Source organism: Mauremys mutica, chromosome 1 (genome assembly GCF_020497125.1).
Source record: "Mauremys mutica isolate MM-2020 ecotype Southern chromosome 1, ASM2049712v1, whole genome shotgun sequence".
Taxonomy (NCBI): Eukaryota; Metazoa; Chordata; order Testudines; family Geoemydidae; genus Mauremys; species Mauremys mutica.
This window is the reverse complement of record NC_059072.1, coordinates 161,905,279-161,925,530: the sequence shown is the minus strand read 5'-3', so window position 1 is coordinate 161,925,530 and position 20,252 is coordinate 161,905,279. Positions and strand designations below refer to the sequence as shown.

Sequence of the window (20,252 nt, the reverse complement as noted above, 5' to 3'; positions counted from 1 at the left end):
GTAGCTCACGGGATTAATCTGACAGAAGTGTCATGCATGTTGGGACCTCAGGGATACATCCACCGTAGTGGAAAGATTATGGGAGGACACTACGTTTTTCCTAGCAGAAGTCATCACTGAACACTACAAAGGGCCAATGTCTGCTGTCAATGACAGCCCTACAATCCTGACAGCAAGGGGTTGCATTGGCGTAAACCAGTGTTTCTCAAACTGGGGCTGCGGCTTGTGTAAGGAAAGCCCCTTGCGGGCCAGGCCTGTTTGTTTACCTGCCCTGTCCGCAGGTCCGGCCAATCACGGCTCTCACTGGCCGCGGTTCACTGCTTCAGGCCAATGGGGGCTGCTGGAAGCAGCGCGGGCCAAGGAACATACTGGCCGCCACTTCCCGCAACCCCCATTGGCCTGCAGCGGCGAATCGCGGCCAGTGGGATCCGCGATTGGCTGGACCTGCGGACGGGGCAGGTAAACAAACTGGACCAGCCCGCCAGGGGCTTCCCCTACACAAGTGGTGGCCCCAGTTTCAGAAACACTGGCATAAACTAAGGGCAGAATTTAACATAAAGACTTGTAGGAAAGAAAGAGAAAGAAAGAAAATCTTCATTAAAGTAGGGACGTAACTTTTCAGTGGAGTCTCTCTCTCTCATCAGCTCTGTTGGGATTGGTGACTTTGAGTGAGTAGGCCAAATCTCAAAGCCTGTACTCAAGTTATTAACATCAAGGGAGTTCTGCCTGAGATCAAGACTTGTCCTGTAGTGGTTTATGAAGAGACAATGTCAAGAGCAAGAAAATGACAAGAGGACTATTTTAGATCCCAAACCTGGAGCCATCACTGAAATTAACAGACAGCTGAGAATGCAGTGCAAATAGATTCCAGATACTTCTTAATTAGTGCTCATACTTTCCCACTGGTGGAGGTGTCACAGCTCGTCTGTCCCCTCCCATCCCACGTGCTGCCACACATCTTGAAGAGGAAAACACAAAATACTGCATTTCACACAAATAAATGTTTTAAATCAGATCTATTTATATAGGGAGACAAAAAATAATGACACTCCACCCTCGCCAGCGGGATTTCTGTTTTAAGGCAGCAATTCTACATAAGGTTGCAATACATTTGCTTCCCCAAGAAACATTCCACTTGATCCTACTTTCCGTAGGTTTTGAATCATAGTGCTAGGGTGGGTTTTATTTTATTTTATTTTTAGCACAAACGTGTAATGCTGAGGGTTACAATCTAAATTAACAGTGTGCTTTGGAAGACTCTCCTTCCTGACCCCACTCACACCGATTTCGTACTCCCATTTCTCTCTGGCAGTTCTTACTCATGAGGAGACTGGGTCCTTGTGTTCACTGCATGGCTGTATCTTGCTATGCACAGTCCAGTCCAAGACAAAGGGCTGTACAGGGGCTATTGATAATCAGATTTCTGCTATGCTAAATTTGCATTAAAGAAACATTAGGTGCTTTCCTAGTATATGTCTTGTTGTGCATACAAGCTCATTTCACTGAGTGCAGGGAAGGGAATGGCAATAGGGAAATAGATTTAATCTTAGGCTGTAGACATGGGATCATATTTTTAACTTCAGAAACAATGAAGGTGGATTCTCATGGTAATTGCACTCATTACGTTATCAAAAGCCTCTGAAACTATGCAAGTTTGTCTCCTTTGTTGTTATTTTGGATAGTTTTCAATTGGTAAAGGGAGAGTATTGTGAGATTAAAAACCACTGGCTAACTCCATCCTTGGTGTGACAACTAACTTCACTGCAGTTACGGTAGGGATGAGTTTGGCCCTCTCCTATTTTTAAAAAAACCCACACAAATATCCATACTTGAGTTACTAACATCTTAAGTTATTAGCCTGCAGGAATGTTACAATTCCAATTTACTTTTCCTCGTTCTCTACTTAGTTTCACCTCATTCATGGTGGGGCAGTGACACCTGTCAGTTCCACCTTCTGGTTCTCATGCACTAGCACAGAGCTGTGATATGTGGAGAACAAACATTGCTGGAGACTGTTTAAATGCAACCAAAAAAATACTGTTTGACTCTGTTAAACGATAGCACGAGAACATTTCTATTTCTATTAGGTTTGTAAAACATTCTTTTGTTTTCTTTTAAACTAGAGAACCTACATTTTGGAGCAAAAGTACCTGACAGTGTCCTCTTTAATAACTAGAAATATTAGTTTAGAGTTGGTAAGTTTTCATATATAAAACATTGGGTCTGATTCTCCTTTCAGTCACACCAGTTTCACATTGGTGTAGCTCCTTTGATGTCAGTTGAGTTACTGCTGATTTACACTGGTGAGAGGTCAGACTTAGTCCAATTGATTTACTAAAACTTCCTCCTCTTTGTAGAGACAGTATTCTGCGTGAACAGAAATCAACATCAGGGCTAACCAGATTACAAAGCCCGGCCTCTTTCTCTCCTCCTGTCATCAATTCCAGCCCCAGAACTCTCGGTTTCTGATGGTCTTATACTATTTAAATATTCCCCTCCACTGTCAATGCAAGCACAACGAAACAAACAGCCTTTTACTTTTAAAATAATATACGAGAGTGAGGCTGCCTCATTTTTAGACAGGGTGCTTCTTAGCCTGGGTGAGTGTCATGGCGACGGAATATACCCGACAGTTCTATGCTAAAAGGAGTTTATGCTTTCCTTTGGCTTTTGCTCTGGGCTGAGCTAATCCGTATGAATAAAATGCATCTTTCCTTCTTCAGACCACATGGTTTTTCTTTGTTTTTACACTTTATTTCCATTCCACCTATGATGAAGTAAGCGGGGGGTGGGAAGGGAAGAAAGCTGCAATTGTTTTTGGCTGGATTAGAAACTGCTTCAGTTTGGCCCCCTGCTGAATTCACTTATATTGGGTTTATTTCAAGGGTTCACAGGAGCTGAAGATGGGGATAAACTGATTAGATAATCAAGGATCTAGCTTCCCTTGATAGAGGACGTATCAGGTACTAAATTGATACTGTACTTGATCTTAGAGAAATAAATTGTTCCTAGACATCCTTTTGTTTAGGAATGTGGAGAGAGAGAATAGGTGATGGGCACTCTTGGAGTAAGTCAGCAGTCACATCTGTGCTGCTGTGGAAGGGTGAGAGTGGGCAAATCTGACTACGAGGCAGAAAAAAACAGCAGGATTTAGGCACTGTGGAGAAGCAAAGCAGGCGAGAAAGAGATCTGTGCCATTGCAGTGGCAATCCCTGCTGCTTAAGAAGCAGAAGGGACACGGTGAATAGGGACGCTCCCTGATAGCAGCTAAGATGGACAATGCTGCAATGTAGCCAGGGATGGGGAGAAGGAAGGATTGGACAACTTACTGCCGGGCTGGTGGTGTGCCCTGCTGAGCAGGAGTCATTTTCAGCAGTGAGTGGGGCAGATTATGACAACAGACCTACAGCCTTGGACACCGAGGGTATGTTAACACAGCATTTGGGATCAAGTGGGGCTGACAGACTTGGGCTAGCAGCACTCTAAAAATAGGCCACCTCCCTCCCCAGGCTTCAGATCCAGAGCTCCAGCCCAAGCCACAACTTCTAAGTGCTGTCTATACACTAGAATGCTAGTGAAGCCCAAGTCTATCACTGTGGGTCGGGAGGCTCAATCCTGCTCAGTACAAAATGCTGGGTAGACATTCCCTGAGGGGCTGTCCATGTCTGAAATGGTTTGGATGTTTCACAGTTCAGACGGGATTAAAGTATCTTGAAATGAGTCTCTTTTGTGTCTCATCCTTCAGCGTTTTTGGTTTCGCCCCTAAGAGAAGCAAGTCCCAGTGGAAAACACCCACTGAACACAAGAGGTTTGTTTCCTAAGCTTGCTGCTTGCAAAGTGAATGATCCAGCATTAAGTGGGCATCTCAAACTCCACTGGAAGTTTAGGTATGCAAGAAATGAGGGACTGGGCTCATAGTGGTAATACTCGTGTCTCTCTTTTGGGTTAAAAAAATGCAAACAACTAACAAAGGAAAATGAACTTTGCTTGGCCGCTGACCTTGGTGCAAATCTAATTCTCTGAGGGCATCCATGGCAGCCTTAAGTGCTATTGTTGCCTTTCCAAAAACATCTCCCCTTCCAGTAGAAATTCATCACAAATTTGGGGTGAATCTGAGTGCAGCTGAAAGCATTGGCTAGAAGCAGGCATAATGGAGCCAGCTGCTGTGCAAGCTATTTCAAGGCATTTCATGCAAAATATCCACATCTATTCCACTCCTCTACCTCCCCTTATAAGAGACTAGTAATTGTGCCAAACTGTGAGAGTTCTGTGACAGGGACAACATTAGGACCTTATGTGAAACTCATCCTGTTCAAGTCTCCAGAGATCCAGAGGTATAAAGCTGGTGTGTTCAGCCATTGTACTACCTGCTAGATAGTTCCCATGAACTATGAGTTGTGCCATCGCCTCCTTGGCAAGAGATAATTACAGTAGGACCTCACTAATTCACACACCCCCAGAATTCACACCTACACACACAACAGTTGTTCACGCCTTAGTTCTCAACAAAGATATATGGCTTGGTTCTGCATTCCTTGAACATTCAAATCTCCCAGTGAGGCAGACTTCAACTGAATGGCAGAGAGCAGGTAAATCTCGGGCTCCTATTTACCCTTGTATATAATACAAGAATAAAGGGACAATGGCAATATATTTAATACTGGAAAGGAAATATTTTTTATGCAAATAACCACCTCTGGAACTCGCAGCCACAATATATTATTGATGCCAAGTGCTTAGCAGGATTAAAATAGAAAATAACTAGACATTTATAAAAGCAGCTAAGAATCCTGTGGCACCTTATAGACTAACAGACGTTTTGGAGCATGAGCTTTCGTGGGTGAATACCCACTTCGTCGAAAGCTCATGCTCCAAAACGTCTGTTAGTCTATAAGGTGCCACAGGATTCTTAGCTGCTTTTATGGATCCAGACTAACACGGCTACCCCTCTGATACTAGACATTTATAGGAGAATGAGAATGTTGGCAGTTATATTAGCTAGAGTACAAAATTAAGGGACATGAACTATCAAGATTCAGAGTATAAACAGATATCTGACTAACAGGGACTTCCCTTATGGGCAGGTTAGTCCATTATTGTCTGTTACAGAGATTCTTGCTCCTTCCTCTAAAGATGCTGGTACGGGTCAGAGACAGGATACTGGGCTAGGGGTCCGACTGGTCAGATCTAAAATGGTACAGTAATTCCTATATGCTCAGCTGACTTCATTTGGTCTTCATGGGAGTTCTGGGTGCACAGGGGCCTAATTCTCATTTATCCAAAGGCCAATTTTACAGCATTCTGACATTGTAAAAGGGCCTTAAAGTGGGTGTAAATTACATTAAAAGGAACCTCAGGGTAAATGAGAATCAGGCCCAAGGGATGCAGAATAAGGCCCTTTGTACTGATACATGCCAAGAACAGCGGATATTCTGGTAATTTCAGAACAGCGTGGGCCAGCCTGCTTCTCTACCGGCATGACCTTGCACACATGATGAAATAATTAAAACACAAGGCCTATATTTTCAAAGATGAGTGCCTAAAAGATAGGCTCCTGACTCCACAACGAGGCATTGAAATAAGTGGCTTGATTTTCAAATGCTGAGCATTTATCAGCTACTACTATAGCCAAGCAGCAGGGTGCTCAGTGCTTTAGAAAAACCAGGCCACTTGTTACTGAACCTAATAATGTACTACAATCAGTTTAAATTTAAGGCAACCATTTTTGAAAATCTTGGCCTGAACGGCTCAAATCAGTTAAAGTTCATTCGGGGATGCATTACCCTTACCTCTTATTTATTTAATATCTGTTTCCTTATTTATTCTCTAATTAGCACAATTTAATCATTCACAATGGGTCTTCAATGCACTTGTGAGAATTGATGAGGTCCTGCTATAAATCTGTACTTTGAAGATGACGCTTGTTTGATTTAGGGAAGGTTGAAAATTGAAGCTGTCTAATCTGAACAGAATTGTTCTGTCTAAATTCCACATTCTGAGGATGTAAATCCTGATCTCATGCGCTCTGGTGTATCTCCTTTGACATCAGACTCGCATTGCAACTATCCAGTGTCTTGGCTTCTTCACAAAATGTCTCAATGGCAACTTGAACAGCTTTTTCTCCAGGCCTCAGCTGGTGAATGGGCAGGCTACAGCTATAAAGGTGTGGGAAATCTTTCATGAGACAAAGCTGGGTCTGATCGTTTCATTTCACGTCACTTCCAAGGGACACCGTCAAATACTTTTGTATAGTTTCTTCCCCCCATCGTCACTGGAACATTTTTTCCTGTACAGATTTAGTGGGTTCTTTATTTGGCAGACATTAACTTTTGCTCTTTGTACCCTAGTCTCTCTCTCTTTCACTTCCTGGTTCATCATGACAGCATCAATATTATCAATATAGATGTGAGAATAATATTTGCTAATTAACTTGCGGTCCTTCGTAGCCAAGTCAAAATATTGGAGAATGATACAAATATGTCACTTTTAAAAACAACTGGTAACAGAAGAATGTAAATTAAAAAAAATAGGGCCTGGTTCTTATTTACATTTAAGCCTGCTCTGAAGTCCCTTTACAGAATCTTATTGTAATTAAGAATCATGCCTTTCATATTTAGGATCTTGAGGGTATGTTATACAAAAATGTAAGCCTAAAGATTCTGACGGTATCCGCTTAAGTCAGTAATCATATACATCTGACCCACGGCAACTAAGTCACCTGTGCTAAATTACAGACATCTGAAATAGACGTTGTAGGCTTAAGAAATACTCAGCATTTAGTGAGAAAATCTGCGGATTCAATTTTTAGAAAGTTGTCTGGAAAGAATGACTTGGAAATTTTCAGGTTTTACAAGCAACGTTTTGTAAACCTAAGAAAGTTTAATTTAAATACAGACCCATTTAAGAGCTAAAGAAATTTTCTTTCTTTCTTTCTTTCTTTCTTTCTTTCTTTCTTTCTTTCTTTCTTTCTTTCTTTCTTTCTTTCTTTGCATATTATTGTTAGGTGCTTCTTCTCTGCCTAAAATATAAAGTCCAGAGTGCAGCAGGTGCTAATCCTAGATAAGGATTTCAAACAATACAAAGATAGTGTCAGACACTGTTCCAGCTGAATTAAGAACCAAAGTACTTTGAGAGTTTGCCTTGGGGGCATTCTCACAAAGGTCTTCATGGAGGGAGGTAAGGGAGAACGCCAGATGAGAGACAACAGAACAAAATAAAGACACTGACATACATGCTGATCAGGAATCTTAAATGCTGATGTTGCATTCCTTGCACAGTTCTGGGAGCACAAAGAATGCAAGACATGTCCTTTGATTTGACATTGATTTGAGGGAAGGGCAGATTATTAGAAATTGTATGGAAAGAAAGTTATTTTGGCATCAATACAAATTAATGGGAGATCAGTTTTCCACACAGCTATGGAAGATCCGTAGTGAGCAAGATGGAAGTGTGACAGCAATACAGCAGATTAACTCTTCTCCAGTGACCACAAGGAAGGGAAATCCTAACCTCCGGATCTTACATACTTTTTTACTATAAATTCTATCATTCCAGAGGCAAAATGAACATTGCTAGAAAACCTGCTTCTCACAATGAACTTCCCTTCAACAGGAACAAAATCCAAGATGGAACACCAAAAAATAAACAACAGGACCTTGATAAGAGCCAAATATCCAAACAAAGTAGCAGTTCAAATGCCAGACTATAGTAGATGACCTCACAGTGCCCTCACAGACCCAGGTTATTCTCAAAACAATAACCAAACAAAGGAAAAAGACAATAATACTAGAATCAAAAATGAAGAAACATCCTTCCTCTTTTTAAAACAAAAATCAGGATCACTCCCCCCACCCTCCCTCTATCTGGAAGCAGGTTAGCTAACCTTAACAGTCTCAATTTAAAAGTTTATATATATACACATATACACACACACACACACACACATATATATATGTGTATATATATAATAAAAGAGAAGATATTAGTGGCAGTGTACGCAAAACGAAAAAGAAAACAAAGAAAAATTACTTTTAACAATCTCACTTTTTTTGTTTGTTTTTTTTTACACAAATACTGTTGTAAATATATTTAAAAAAATCAGCATTCTATCTGGTAAACGTCACTTTTGCCCCTCTATAAAATTTTCAATTAAAAAAGTCCCAAGAACTCTTATTTTTTTTAATTAGCCTCTCCCACCCACCCTCTATTCCTCTTTCTTCCACAAGAATAAATCCTGATGTAACTTTTTTTTTTTTTTGCAAAGATTGTGGGAACGAATCCTTCTCTTGTACCTTGATTCACAGGTTGCAAACCTCTATATTTGTTTTTCTTCTGCGTTTCTCTTTGCCTTCCGTGAAAGTCCCTCTTGATTGTGCTGAGGCTCTGGGCTCAGCGAAGACACTGAATAAATTACAAAAGAAAGCCACCGTTGCTTGTTGTCTGAATCTTCCTGGTGTCTGCTGAAAGGTGGTGTTTGTGGTGAGGGGAAAGCGGGACGGGCGGGTGAGCTTAAGAGCATAGGATGGAGCAGAATCCAGGAGAAGAAGGTGTGATTCTTATTCCTGATCCTGAAGGGACACCGCACCATCCAACCCAAACTCCCTTGCCCTCTCCTCAGCCCTTTTAGAGTGAATGTGTGTGTGTGTGTGTGTATATGTGTGTGTGTGTGAGAGAGAGAGAGAGAGAGAGATAAAGCAGACAAATGGTGGAAACCAGTAGGGCCTTGTTTCGTCTGGTTGTTGTTCAACCAGTAGTGATATATTCCACAGTTCTAACTGGATACTGTGAAGTCCGAGAGCGGTCAGAATTGTGAATTACGTCCATTGAAACACTGCAAGCGGTGTACGTAAAACGACAGTAGGCCTTGTAGATTTCGTAATATACTCTTGTTTTGTTTTTTTGTAGTGCTCTTCACAAGTGAGAAAAAAATTTTTTTTTGTTATTTTTTTGTTTGTTTTTTTGTAGTAAAGAAGGGTTGTATTTAGAGGCCAGTAGCTAGAGATCCAACCAGTGGAGCTCCTGAAGCACTACCTGGCCTTAAGGCCACCATCCAAAGGAGGTCGGGAAAACTATTATTCACCCAGCCTCCGGAAATGTAATGTACCAGCAGGCAAAAAACAGTTCTTCATGTAGTACAAAAACAACGAAACTAAAAATAAAGAAAAAAAGGAAGAAAGAAAAAGGTAAAAAGGAAACAAAAACATTTCTTAAATTCTAGTGCCATAGCTTTTTTGTTGTTGTTTCTATTTTTTTTTTGTTCATAACAAAGAGACAGAGATTCTACTTATCCGTCTGACACATGCATCCTCATGTGGTCGTTGAAATGCTCGATTTGGTCAAACTTAGCCGGACAGACAGAGCAGACGTACGTGGTCCCCTCCGTGCAGGCCACCACCCCGGCAGGGACAGCCCTGGTGCCGGTGCCTGCTGCGCCGGTCGTGCCGTTGGTGGCACTGTGCAGAGCCACATGCCTCTCCAGAAGGGTCTTGTGGGAGAACTTCTTCTTGCAGATGTAGCACTCGTAGGACTTCTCCCCACGGTGGAGGCGCATGTGCACGTTGAGGGAGCTCTTCTGGGTGAAGCGCTTGTTGCAGATGCTGCACTGGTAGGCCCTCACGCCGGTGTGCGTCACCATGTGTTTGATTAGGTAATCCTTTAAGGAGAAGGAGCGCCAACAGATGCTGCATTGGTGGGGCTTCTCACCTGCCCAGTACCAGAGAGAGAGAGAAACATAAACAAATAAACAGACAAAATTTTTTTTTAACAAATTAAGCTCAGTTCAGTGAGGCTCTCTGGAATAGGCTAGTTCCAGGTCTTTCTGGAATCTCTGGAGACATGATCTGGGGGAGGAAGAATGGTTTTGTTAATAATAATACAAAACTTGGGACATAAACAATACTTTTCATCCATAGATCTCAAAATGCTTTACAAAGGGGACGATCATTATCCCCAATTAAACAGAGGGCGAAAGAGATTCAGCCCAGATTTTTAAAGGTATTTAGGCATTGCTGTGCTCAGCATTGCAAAGTCTAACTGACTCAGAAGACTATATCTCATTTTCAGAAGTGAGTTAGGAATGTAGGCATCTAAATTCCATCAACTGTCAATGGGATTTTGGCTCCTAAGTGTGCCTAACTCCCTTTTGAAATGAGATGCAGGCTCTTAAATCTGTTTGGCATTGCATCACTGAGCACAGCAATGCCTAAATACCTTTTAAAATCTGGACCTTAATGGCTTGTCCAAGGTCACACAGCAAGTCGCTGGAAGAGTCAGGAAGAGAACCCGACTCTCCCTTGCTCCCAGACACATGTTCTAACTACTCAGCTACAGTTGCTCTCTGAGCACAGGGCTGGGAACTAGAAAATGTGTTTCATTCTTGTTTTCTAGCGCTCACCTTCTGGCTGGCCTTGGTCAAATCACTTCATCTCTCCGGGCCTCGGTTTCTCCACCTGGGGATAATGATACTGACCCACACCTCACATGTGAGCTGTGACCCTTAATACATTAATGTTTGTAAAGTGCTTTGAGATTCTCAGATGGAAGGTGCTAGAGAAGGGCAAAGGATTATTATTTCATAAGAGAGGTTTAAATGTGTTGCTCCTTGTTCTGGTCAAACGTGGCAGCTGAACAATTTGCAAGAATAACTACAAAGGCTATTTGAACATACAAAAATTCATGGGCCAGCTGCACAAAGCAAAAGCTCATACAATGGCTACATCTCCCGCATGACAGACACAAGAATTAAATGGTGTGACTGCCATTTCAATCGAACACCAACAATCGTGGGAATTAGGGATGTGGCCCTCTATCCCAGTGTATTCTCCACTCCCAGCCAATCTAAGATCGTTCCCTACAGTGGGTCTAAGCCTGCCCTCAGTTTGATCCAGGCAACCCAGTGACCAGAAGGGTGCAACTGATGGCATCATTTAGTCCAGTATATGTGATAGATTTGTCCAGATTAGCTTCAGTTGTTCCACAGGATGTTCCACCCCTTACTTTGGGAGACAATTCCCAGCCTTATACTCTGTACTGTCAGGCAATGTTTTCATGATATTCACTCCACATTTTAGCATTCATCTAAATCCCTAAATGCCACACCAAAACCTGTAACTCCTTAACTTTATTTCTTAAATCATATTCGGGGCATTCAAGTGTTTTAATTCATCATCCCAGGAACTTATTGCCACTCAGAAGGATTCTAACATTTCATTTAAAAAGATTGTAATGGCACTTTTTTTTATTTGCCCATTGGTCACTCCAATTTCCTAGCCCCTGGAGATGCTTTTTGAAGAGACATTTCTGCTTTCTCTTAAAGTATATGTGCTGGCTACTTTAAACTGCAATATGACCTAGTCTCATATCAATGTGCAGAGACAAGAACATGCCATTGGCAACATTTAATTGCTTTCTTCTGCTGTGAGATTACAGTATATGGCTCAAACTCTGTGTCAGAAAAGATCATTTAATTCGGACTGGGTGGGGAAGGGCTTATACTTTTATTATGAGCCTTTATTCCTCTCCAGCTACTTTGCAGTTGAATAGACAGGGAATGCATGGGGCCAAATCAGTGGCTAGCGTAAGTGGGTGCAACTCCATTGTCTTCAGGCACTGCACTTCCTTAAACCAGTGGCGAATCTGTCCCACAGCTTGCAAAATTATTGGCAAAAGCACTTCCTCTCTCCCCCTGTGTACGCCAATGTGGTACAAATTTACACCACTTGTTCTCATCTCTGCCTCTCCGAATAACAAATTCTTTCATCTAGGATTTAAGGAAAAGGGTTAGCAACCCTTGCCAGTCATCAGGGTCACAGGTTTTCAATAATCTGCATAGATAAACGCGGCTGAAGGGAGAGCTTCCTTCCCATCTAGTATGGCAAACAACTAGGGTTTTGATCCCTGAGGTCTTTGATGAGATTGGTCGAAAGAGAACTGCTGGGTGCGATGGCCACATACATTGTGCAATTGAGCTTTCTGAGCAAACAAAGCAAAGATCTGTTGATATCCCTCCATTTGCACTTCCCCGTTTTACTACTTCCTCAATGCAAGTGCATTAGTCTGGATGGTACAAATATACAAAACTAAGGACCTCTTCTCCACTATTGGTTTTTACTGAGGTTTTAAAAAGGTAATAGCAGGTAGTGTTACTGATTCAATGCAAAACATGGTAAACACGATTCCTAAACATGTGGGTTTCCAGCACATCTGTAACACAACTGTCAGGCTGTCATGGGGCTTTAGCATGGTGTTTGCTGCATAGATGGGATTATCTAACTGTGCCTGTAACTAGATTAATCAGATCATCTGACCTATACCTCCTCAGAACCAGTCTTGCTCCCATTGAAGCAAATAAGTGTTTTGCCTATTGATTTCAGCAGGAGCAGAAGCCAACCCATTACAATGCGTACTCCACACGTTCAATAGTTTATCTGTGTCAACCAGGAAATTCCCCATTTCATATCCCTCTGAACTCCTGTTCCCTGGCTTCAGATGGTCAATAGTTTGCTAGCCAGGAAAATGTATTCTCCTGCTCTCCCTCCATGTTTGCTACTGTTTGCATTATTATATCCTCATATATATTGTGATATGGTATTTACGCCGTCATTTGCTTCAAAATCTTTGTGGGATCGTCTCTCCTAGGAATCTCACAAATAAATCAATATTTTTTTCAGATGCAAATTTATTTCCTTACCAAACAATCCTTCTGTCACCTTTTCCTACTGAGAATTATTTGCATCAAAACAAGCAGAGCCATGAAAAAATGGTTACTAACCTTTCTGTAACTCTTGTTCTTTGAGATGTGTTGCACATGTCCATTCCAGTGTAGGTGTGTGCACGCCGCAAGCACAGTTGCTAGAATTTTTCCCCCTAGTGGTGTCCATTGGGTCAGCTCTGGTACCCCCTGGTGTTGCATGCACATAGTACCAGTATAAAGGTCCTTGTTGACCCTGTATCCCCTCAATTCCTTCTTTACCAGCTGACTTCTTCAAGTGCTTGCACATGTCCATTCCAATGTAGATGACTCCCAAGCAGTTGCATAAGAGGTGGATTCGGAGTTCATTAACATGCTGACTGCAATACTGCTCGGTCAAAGCTGACATTGTCTCTGGCCTGCTGGGTGATAGCACAGTGAGTTGAGAATCCTCTACTACTATGAATAGCTGAGCAGATCTATGGAATGACTTGGTTCTTTGTATATAGAAGGTCAGGGCCAGTCTAACATCTAAAGAGTGTAGAGGTTGCTCCTCCCTGTTTGAATGCAGTTTTATGAAGAACACAGTAGGAAGATTGCTTGACTGCAGTGAAATTGCAAAACCACTTTTGGAAGGAAAGCCGGGTGCGGATGCAGCTGCACCTTATTCTTAAAGAAAAACATATACCAGGGCTCCAACATGAAGGCACGAATCTCTGAAATCCATATGGCCGAGGTGATGGCCACTAAAAAGGCTACTTTCCAGGAGAGGTGAACTAACGAGTACATTGCCTTGATAAGACAAGATTTAGGTCACAGGAAGAAATGGGATCCCTACCCTGGGGTACAACCTCTCTAGGCCTTCAAGGAAAAGGATAACCATCTCATGCGAGAAGACAGACTTCTTGTTGCCTAGAGGATGGAAGGCCGAAATCACTGTGAGGTGGACCTTGACTGAAGAAACAGCCACATTTTGTTGTTTCAGATGTAATAGGTACGCCAAAATAAGCTGCAAAGAGGAACACAAGGGCAGAACTCCATGTTGGGAAGACCAGATGGAGAATTGCAAAGTAAGTGGTCCAGGTGGAGGGCTTCCTACTGCCTAGCAGGACCTTACAGACCTGCTCCAAGCATGCCTCCTCCTCTGGATTCAGCCATAGAACTTCCAGGCCATCAGATGGAGGGAGCTGAGGTTTGAATGGAGTAGCCGACTGTGGTCTCGGGAGATCAGATCTAGATACAAAGGTAGAAGGAGTGGGGCCTCTGCCGAGAAAGCCTAATAAGGTGGCAACCCAATGTTTCCTTGGCCATGCTGGGGCTACGAGAATGACCTTCATCAGAACCTCATGCACTAGTGGGATAAGATGAAAGGTGTAATACAGGTGATCTGTCCACAGTAACAGGAAACTGTCCATGAGAGACCCCAGGCTGTGGCCTTGCAGTGAGCAGAACTGGTGGCATTTCCTGTTGATCTGGGTAGGTCTAATGGGGGAATTCCCCACTGTTGGAAAATGATCCTTGCAATGTCTGGCCAAAGGGACCATTAAGGGTGAGTGGAGAAGGACCTGCTGAGGCAATTCACCAGCTGGTTCGGTGCTCCCAGGAGGTGAGAAGCCTTGAGATGGATTGAATGTGCTATGCAGAACTCCCACAGATGAACTGCTTCCCGACACAGAAGGGAAGAGCATGCTCCACCTTGCCTGTTGAGGTAGAACATACCTATCATGTTGTCTGTGAGAACCAAAATGACCTTGTTTACAATGTGAGGTAGGAATGCCTGGCAGGATAGGTGGACCACCCTGAGCTCTCTGATGTTGATATGGAAAGAGATCTTTTCTGAGGACCAGAGGCCGTGAGTCCTGAGGGACCCCAAGTGGGCTCGCCAGTCCAACGATGACGCATCCGAGACCAAAGACATTGAAGGTTGGGCCGCAAAAAGGGTACACCCATACAGACCACGCGGTGGTCCAGCCTCTGCTCCAGGGAGATGAGGACTTAAGAAGGTATGGTGAGAACTGAGTCCAGATGCTGATGGGCAGGTGAATAAACCATGGCCAGTCACACTTAAAGAGATCTGAGACGCAGCCTTGTGTGTTGCATGATATGTGATGCCATGTGGCCCAGGAGACTCAGACAGCTCTGCGTTGTCATAACCGAATGGGCCTTGAGGGACCTTCTCAGGGTCATGATCTCCCAAAACTGGTCTCCTGGAAGCAAGGTTCTGGCCTGAATGGAATCGAGAACTGCCCTGATTAACTCTATCCTCTGAACCAGGACGAGAGTGGACTTTTGTGTGTTTATTAGCAGGTCTAGGGCCTGGAAGGACAATTGGATGATGTGGATATTGGATTCCATCTGAGTTCTGGACTGGCCTTTGACAAGCCAGTCATTGAGATACGGGAAGACCTGTACTTTGCATTTGGTGAAGACTCACGGAGCGGCTGACAGGCTGAATGGAAGCAAAGCAAACTGGTAACATACCTGGTTTATGATGAATCTGAGGAACCTTCTATGGCCTTGGAAAATTGATATGTGAAAGCATTCATCTTTTAAATCAAGGGTGGCATACCAATCCCCTGGATTCAGAGAAGGAATGATGGAAGCCAGGGAGACCAGGCAGAACTTTAAGTTCTTGAGGTAGCAGTAGAGGCGGCCCTTGGCTTTCAGAATCAGGAAATAATGTGAGTAGAATCCCTTTCCTCTCAAGTTTTGTGGAACCTTTTCTATGGCTCCCACCCAAAGGAGAGACTGGACTTCTTGTATTAATAGTTGCTTGTGAGAAGAGTTCCTGAAGAGAGATAGGGAGGGAGGGTGGGAAGGTGAGGTATACACAAACTGGAGGATGTATCCCATTTTTGAGCTCAGCACCCAGCAGTCCAAAGTGATGCAGGCCCAGGCACTGAAGAAATGGGAGAGGCAGTCCAAAAACAGAGGGGTAACTGGATCCAGTATCACAGGGACTGGGATGTCGACCTTGAGCATCCTGACAAAAGGAGTGCTTTGAGCTCCCTGAGTGCCTGTGGGCAACTTGCATTGGACCCGAGGTGAAAGCTGGCAAAGAAGGCCTATGCCTAACCCCCCTGTTCTTTCTTCTCTGTGGGTCCTCCCGGGCTGATGGGGCAAAGTACTGGCCAGCCTTCTGGGGCCTGTAATTTTTCCTAGAAGCCGCTGGGGTATACAACCCCAGGGACGTCAAGGTTGCCCTGGAATCCTTAGGAGTTTAGCATCAAGTTTGCTCTGAGAAAAGCGAGATTCTTCAAAGGGGAGATTCTGAGGGTTTGCTGAACCTTCTGAGGAAACCCAGACGACTGCAACCATGAGCTCCTACACACGGTTACAGCTAAGGCCATGGATCTAGCTGCAGAGTCAGAGCGTCCACGGCTGCCTGTAAGGAGGCCCTCACTACTGTTTTTCCTTCATTGACCAGCGAAGAGAACTCCTGTCTGGCTTCTTGAGGCAGCCAGTCTTTAAACTTTTGCATGGCATCGCACATATTAAAGTCATAGCAGCCCAGTAGTGTCTGCTGGTTTGCTATGCGAAGTTGCAGCCCTCCCGTAGTATACACCTTTCTGCCAAACAAGTCTAGTTTTTTGAGGTCCTTCGCTTTACGCATTGCTCCCGACTGCCCTTGGCAATCTTTTTCATTAGCAGTTGACATTACCAGGGATCCTGGAGGGGGGTGTGAGTGTAAGAACTCGTAACCCTCCTCTGGCATGAAATAACGCCATTTCGTACAGGTTGCCATGGGAGGAAGGGATGTGGGGGTCTACCACAACACCTTAACTGGGTCCATGATGGCTTCATTGAATGGCCCACAGCCATCTGCCTGGATGCCCAGATTTGAGGCCACTCGCTTTGAGGCCACTTGGGGAGCTTTGTGATTATCCTGGGGAGGAGACACACCAGCTGTCACCACAGCCTCATCTGGGGAGGAGTAGGAGGAAGCCAGCACCGACTGAGGAGCCTCCATCCCTCCTTCCATTTTGCCCCGGACCCATGGGGCCTCCTCTTGAAGTTCAGTACCAGGCTCAGTACCGGACTTCAGATCAGGAGCCTCCGGGAAAGGCACTGGTGGTGCTCTGCTCTCAGAGACCACCAATTAGGAGCATCTTGAGAGAGAGCCCTGGGCTGGGGGGAAACCCCATGGATTCTGGAAGGGCCACTGCATGGGCAGCAGCCCCCATGGATTTCAGAAGGGCCAAACACTTGGTGGCACCCCTGAATTTGGGGCCATAGAGGAGTACAAGTGCCTCAGGGAGTAGTGTGGGCAGCTGTGAGAGCAAGAGGAGAATGACCCCATTTCCAACTACAATGATGAGGAGTCTCAGTGATGCGACCAGGGCAGTGTGGACCCCCGTCGATGCTGGAGATCGGTGCCGCAGTGGTGAAGCCAGCGATGAGGCTTCAAGGAGGGTTTTCCCCTGGAAAATAGTCCTGGTACCTGGGAGAAGATGGCTCCCTGCTGCTCAATGGCACTGGTTATGCTGACTCCTGCACTGCCAAAGATGGAGGCACTGGCAATGAAAGGAGGTCCTTGGCTGCTGTGAATGCTTCAGGAGTTGATGGCACCATAAACATACTGGAGCCATGTTGCCTGCCTAAGGTTGGTGCCTCCAAAGCCAGAGTCAGCGCAGCCTGTGTAGGTGCCGGAGTTGCCAGTACCGGGTGTTGAGGTGGAAGAGTGGCTTGGCACGGATCTCACTCTATCCCGGTCTTCATGTCTGGTGAATTTTGGTGCTGGGGATTCATAGAATATCAGGGTTGGAAGGGACCTCAGGAGGTCATCTAGTTCAACCCCCCGCTCAAAGCAGGACCAATCCCCAGTCAGATTTTTGCCCCAAATCCCTGAATGGCCCCCTCAAGGATTGAACCCACAACCCTGGGTTTGAGCAGGCCAATGCTCAAACCACTGAGCTATCCCGCCCCCAGCTCTCTCCAGCTGCTGCTTCTTTATTCTTAGGCACTGGAGCTGGGTACTGGTGTCGAGACTCCTGCCTGGTGGGAGGAGCGCTCCGCACCGACGCCGAGTTACTCGGTACTGAGTCCAAGCAATTCGGCTCTGAAGCGGGTCTCAGAACTTCTTCCCTGAGAGGGACCTTCAATCTCGCTTCCTGGTCCTTTTTTGTGCGAGGTTTGAAGTTCTTACAGATCTGGCAGCAGTCCTTCCTATGAGCCTTTCCCAAGAACCTGAGGAAGCTTGAGTGCGGGTTGCTCAATAGCATCGACTTGCCGCAGGAAGCATAAGGCTTGAAGCTCCATGGCCGAGGCATGCCCCAGCACCAGGGGACGGACAAACTTTGCTAACTGATCAGGGAAGGGTCCAGCACTAATATAACTAAAACTGACTAACTACAAACAACTGATTAACTATTTACACTAGAAAGATAGTGAAAAACCACTGGGAAGTTTGCTGAAGCAACCAGAGGAGTCCCAGCAACCGTCATGGGCGGTAAGAAGGAACTGAGGGGGTGCAAGGTCAGCAGGGCTCTTTATTCTGGCGCTATGAGTGCGCAGCACCAGGAGGCACCAGAGCTGACCTGATGGTGTATCACATTAGGGGAAAAAATTCCAGCAACTGTGTTTGAGGTGGGCAAATACTTGCATCGGAATGGAAATGTACAAGCACTTGAAGAAACTAAGGTTACAGGAAACATTACTTTTCAGGACATGAACCCCATATCAGTTTTAGCCATGTGCACTTCTAAAATGTATGTGTTCCTCATTTGGGGTCTTTCTCCCATATCTGAATCTCACTAAGAATAGTGGTATGAAATACTGACCAAAAATTATCAAACCATGACATGAAGGAAAAGGCAGTGAGGCTTTCAAATGTGTAAGGAAGGTTTTCTAGAGCTTTAATTTCACAATACTGCACATCTTAGTTAAATAATTGCACTGTTGGATAGCTTAATGCCAGACGACATGAGACAGAGCATTGATCCTGTATGTGTGGGAGTGAGGCGTGCGTATGTGTGTACTACAGCACCTGTGCTGTATGCAAACCACACCAACATTTAGTTTTTGGAAGCATGGAAGCTGGGCGGATATTTTATAGACTCCAGGTCTTTGAATTCTTATTTGGGCTCAAAGTCTCCTAAGGGTCTTGGGACTGCATTTCATACAGCAAGTCTAAGCCACAGCCTGTGCATTTCATGGTTCCCCACTTGTTCCCTGCTGCTCTGATGCCTTTCTAGAGCTTCTTCTCTGGGATTCCTTCCACAGGCCTGAGCACTCTGACAATGAAGCCACTCCTCCAGCCATCCAAGCAGTGGACACAGTTGGTCTTCTATTCCCCTGGCTTCTGCTGTTTGGCCAAGGATCTAGTCAAGTTTGCACAGCACTCTTACAGATTCCTTTCAGGTGTGCCTGGAATCTTCTCGCCCATGTACTGGTTTTCAAGAGTATCCCAGAAGTCAGTTAGCTCCCAAATGGAAATGCAAGTCACTTGGGAAATATGTTAAGAGTTCCCCTTTGCCTCTTCGCCCACTGAAACACTTGTCACTGAAAGTCTATGAATTTTGAATTCTCCAATCCACAAAAGAGAATCTTTGCTGAATCAGGACTGAGAACATCGAGAGTCAGTGGCAGCTCTAGGTCAAATATTTAGGCAGGGCCCTGTATGTTTCCTTAACTACTCCACATGTGCTATCCTTCTGCTGGCTTGAAGCTCCTATTACAACCTGCAGGACATATTCTTAGCTACTGGAACAGCTAACCCAAATGGATCTTTCATGGAAGAGCCATTCTAGCTCTGGGAATTGTGATGAAACTCTGTGACTTGATTTTCTGTTTTTTTTGAGTGAGGCAATGCCACCAATGCAGAGGCTTTAGCTACATATCCATGACTGGAAAGAGGGAGCTGAGATACGGCCACACTAGGTACTCTTTGGACTCAGGACTGCTTCACCATTGATTTGCTTTATATTTGGCCTAGAAGTGAGATGTATATGGAAATGCTCCACTTGGGACAAGCAAGGTGAATCTCATGTTGAATTGGTTCACCTGGGTGCATTTCTATGGTTGATCCTGGCTATTTCTCAACCACTAGTCTAATGTTTTGCCAATTAACTACTGTAGGTATCAGCTGGTGATGGCAAGATATCCTGAGACACAAGTGCTGCATGTAGAGAAGGTTGGCAAGGGGCTGCTATGCCAGTTTTGCTGTGTCAACCCTGAACGCCACAATACTTTTATACATAACTGCTCCCTGCAGCCCAGTCCAACCCTGGGTGACCCTTAAGTGATTCTATAGTGTGTGTGAATGGATCAAGGAAAGGGCTCTAATTCAGCCTGATGATTTTTAAGACTGCTTTCTATGCAAAGATTTCCTCAATGCTGATCATGTGATTTACCTAAAGCAGCCTGCATAACTATCTCCTATAAGGTTTTACAAGGCAGAAGTCCTTATTGCTTCTGTAACAATTACTGTTTATATAGCAAGAGTATATATCAATGCCACAGGACTTTTATATATGGTTTATAAAGCAATATAATATATAACCAATAATGTATATCTTAGGTGTTTTAGAGCATGCTTCACAATAGCATCTAAGTGCTATTTATA

At 44.3% G+C, this 20,252-nt stretch overlaps 1 protein-coding gene across 19 annotated transcripts in view; it reads right to left on the bottom strand.

Moving 5' to 3' along the window:
- Nucleotides 1-8,061: 8,061 nt before the first annotated feature.
- ZBTB20 (zinc finger and BTB domain containing 20) overlaps nt 8,062-20,252 on the bottom strand; it is a 666,697-nt gene continuing 654,506 nt past the window's right edge. For all 19 annotated transcript variants that reach the window (XM_045001306.1, XM_045001342.1, XM_045001323.1 and 16 more), the window contains one exon: nt 8,062-9,702. In XM_045001306.1, the coding sequence (XP_044857241.1) occupies nt 9,284-9,702 (419 nt within the window). In that variant the 3' untranslated portion in view covers nt 8,062-9,283. The remainder of the gene's footprint in view (nt 9,703-20,252) is intronic.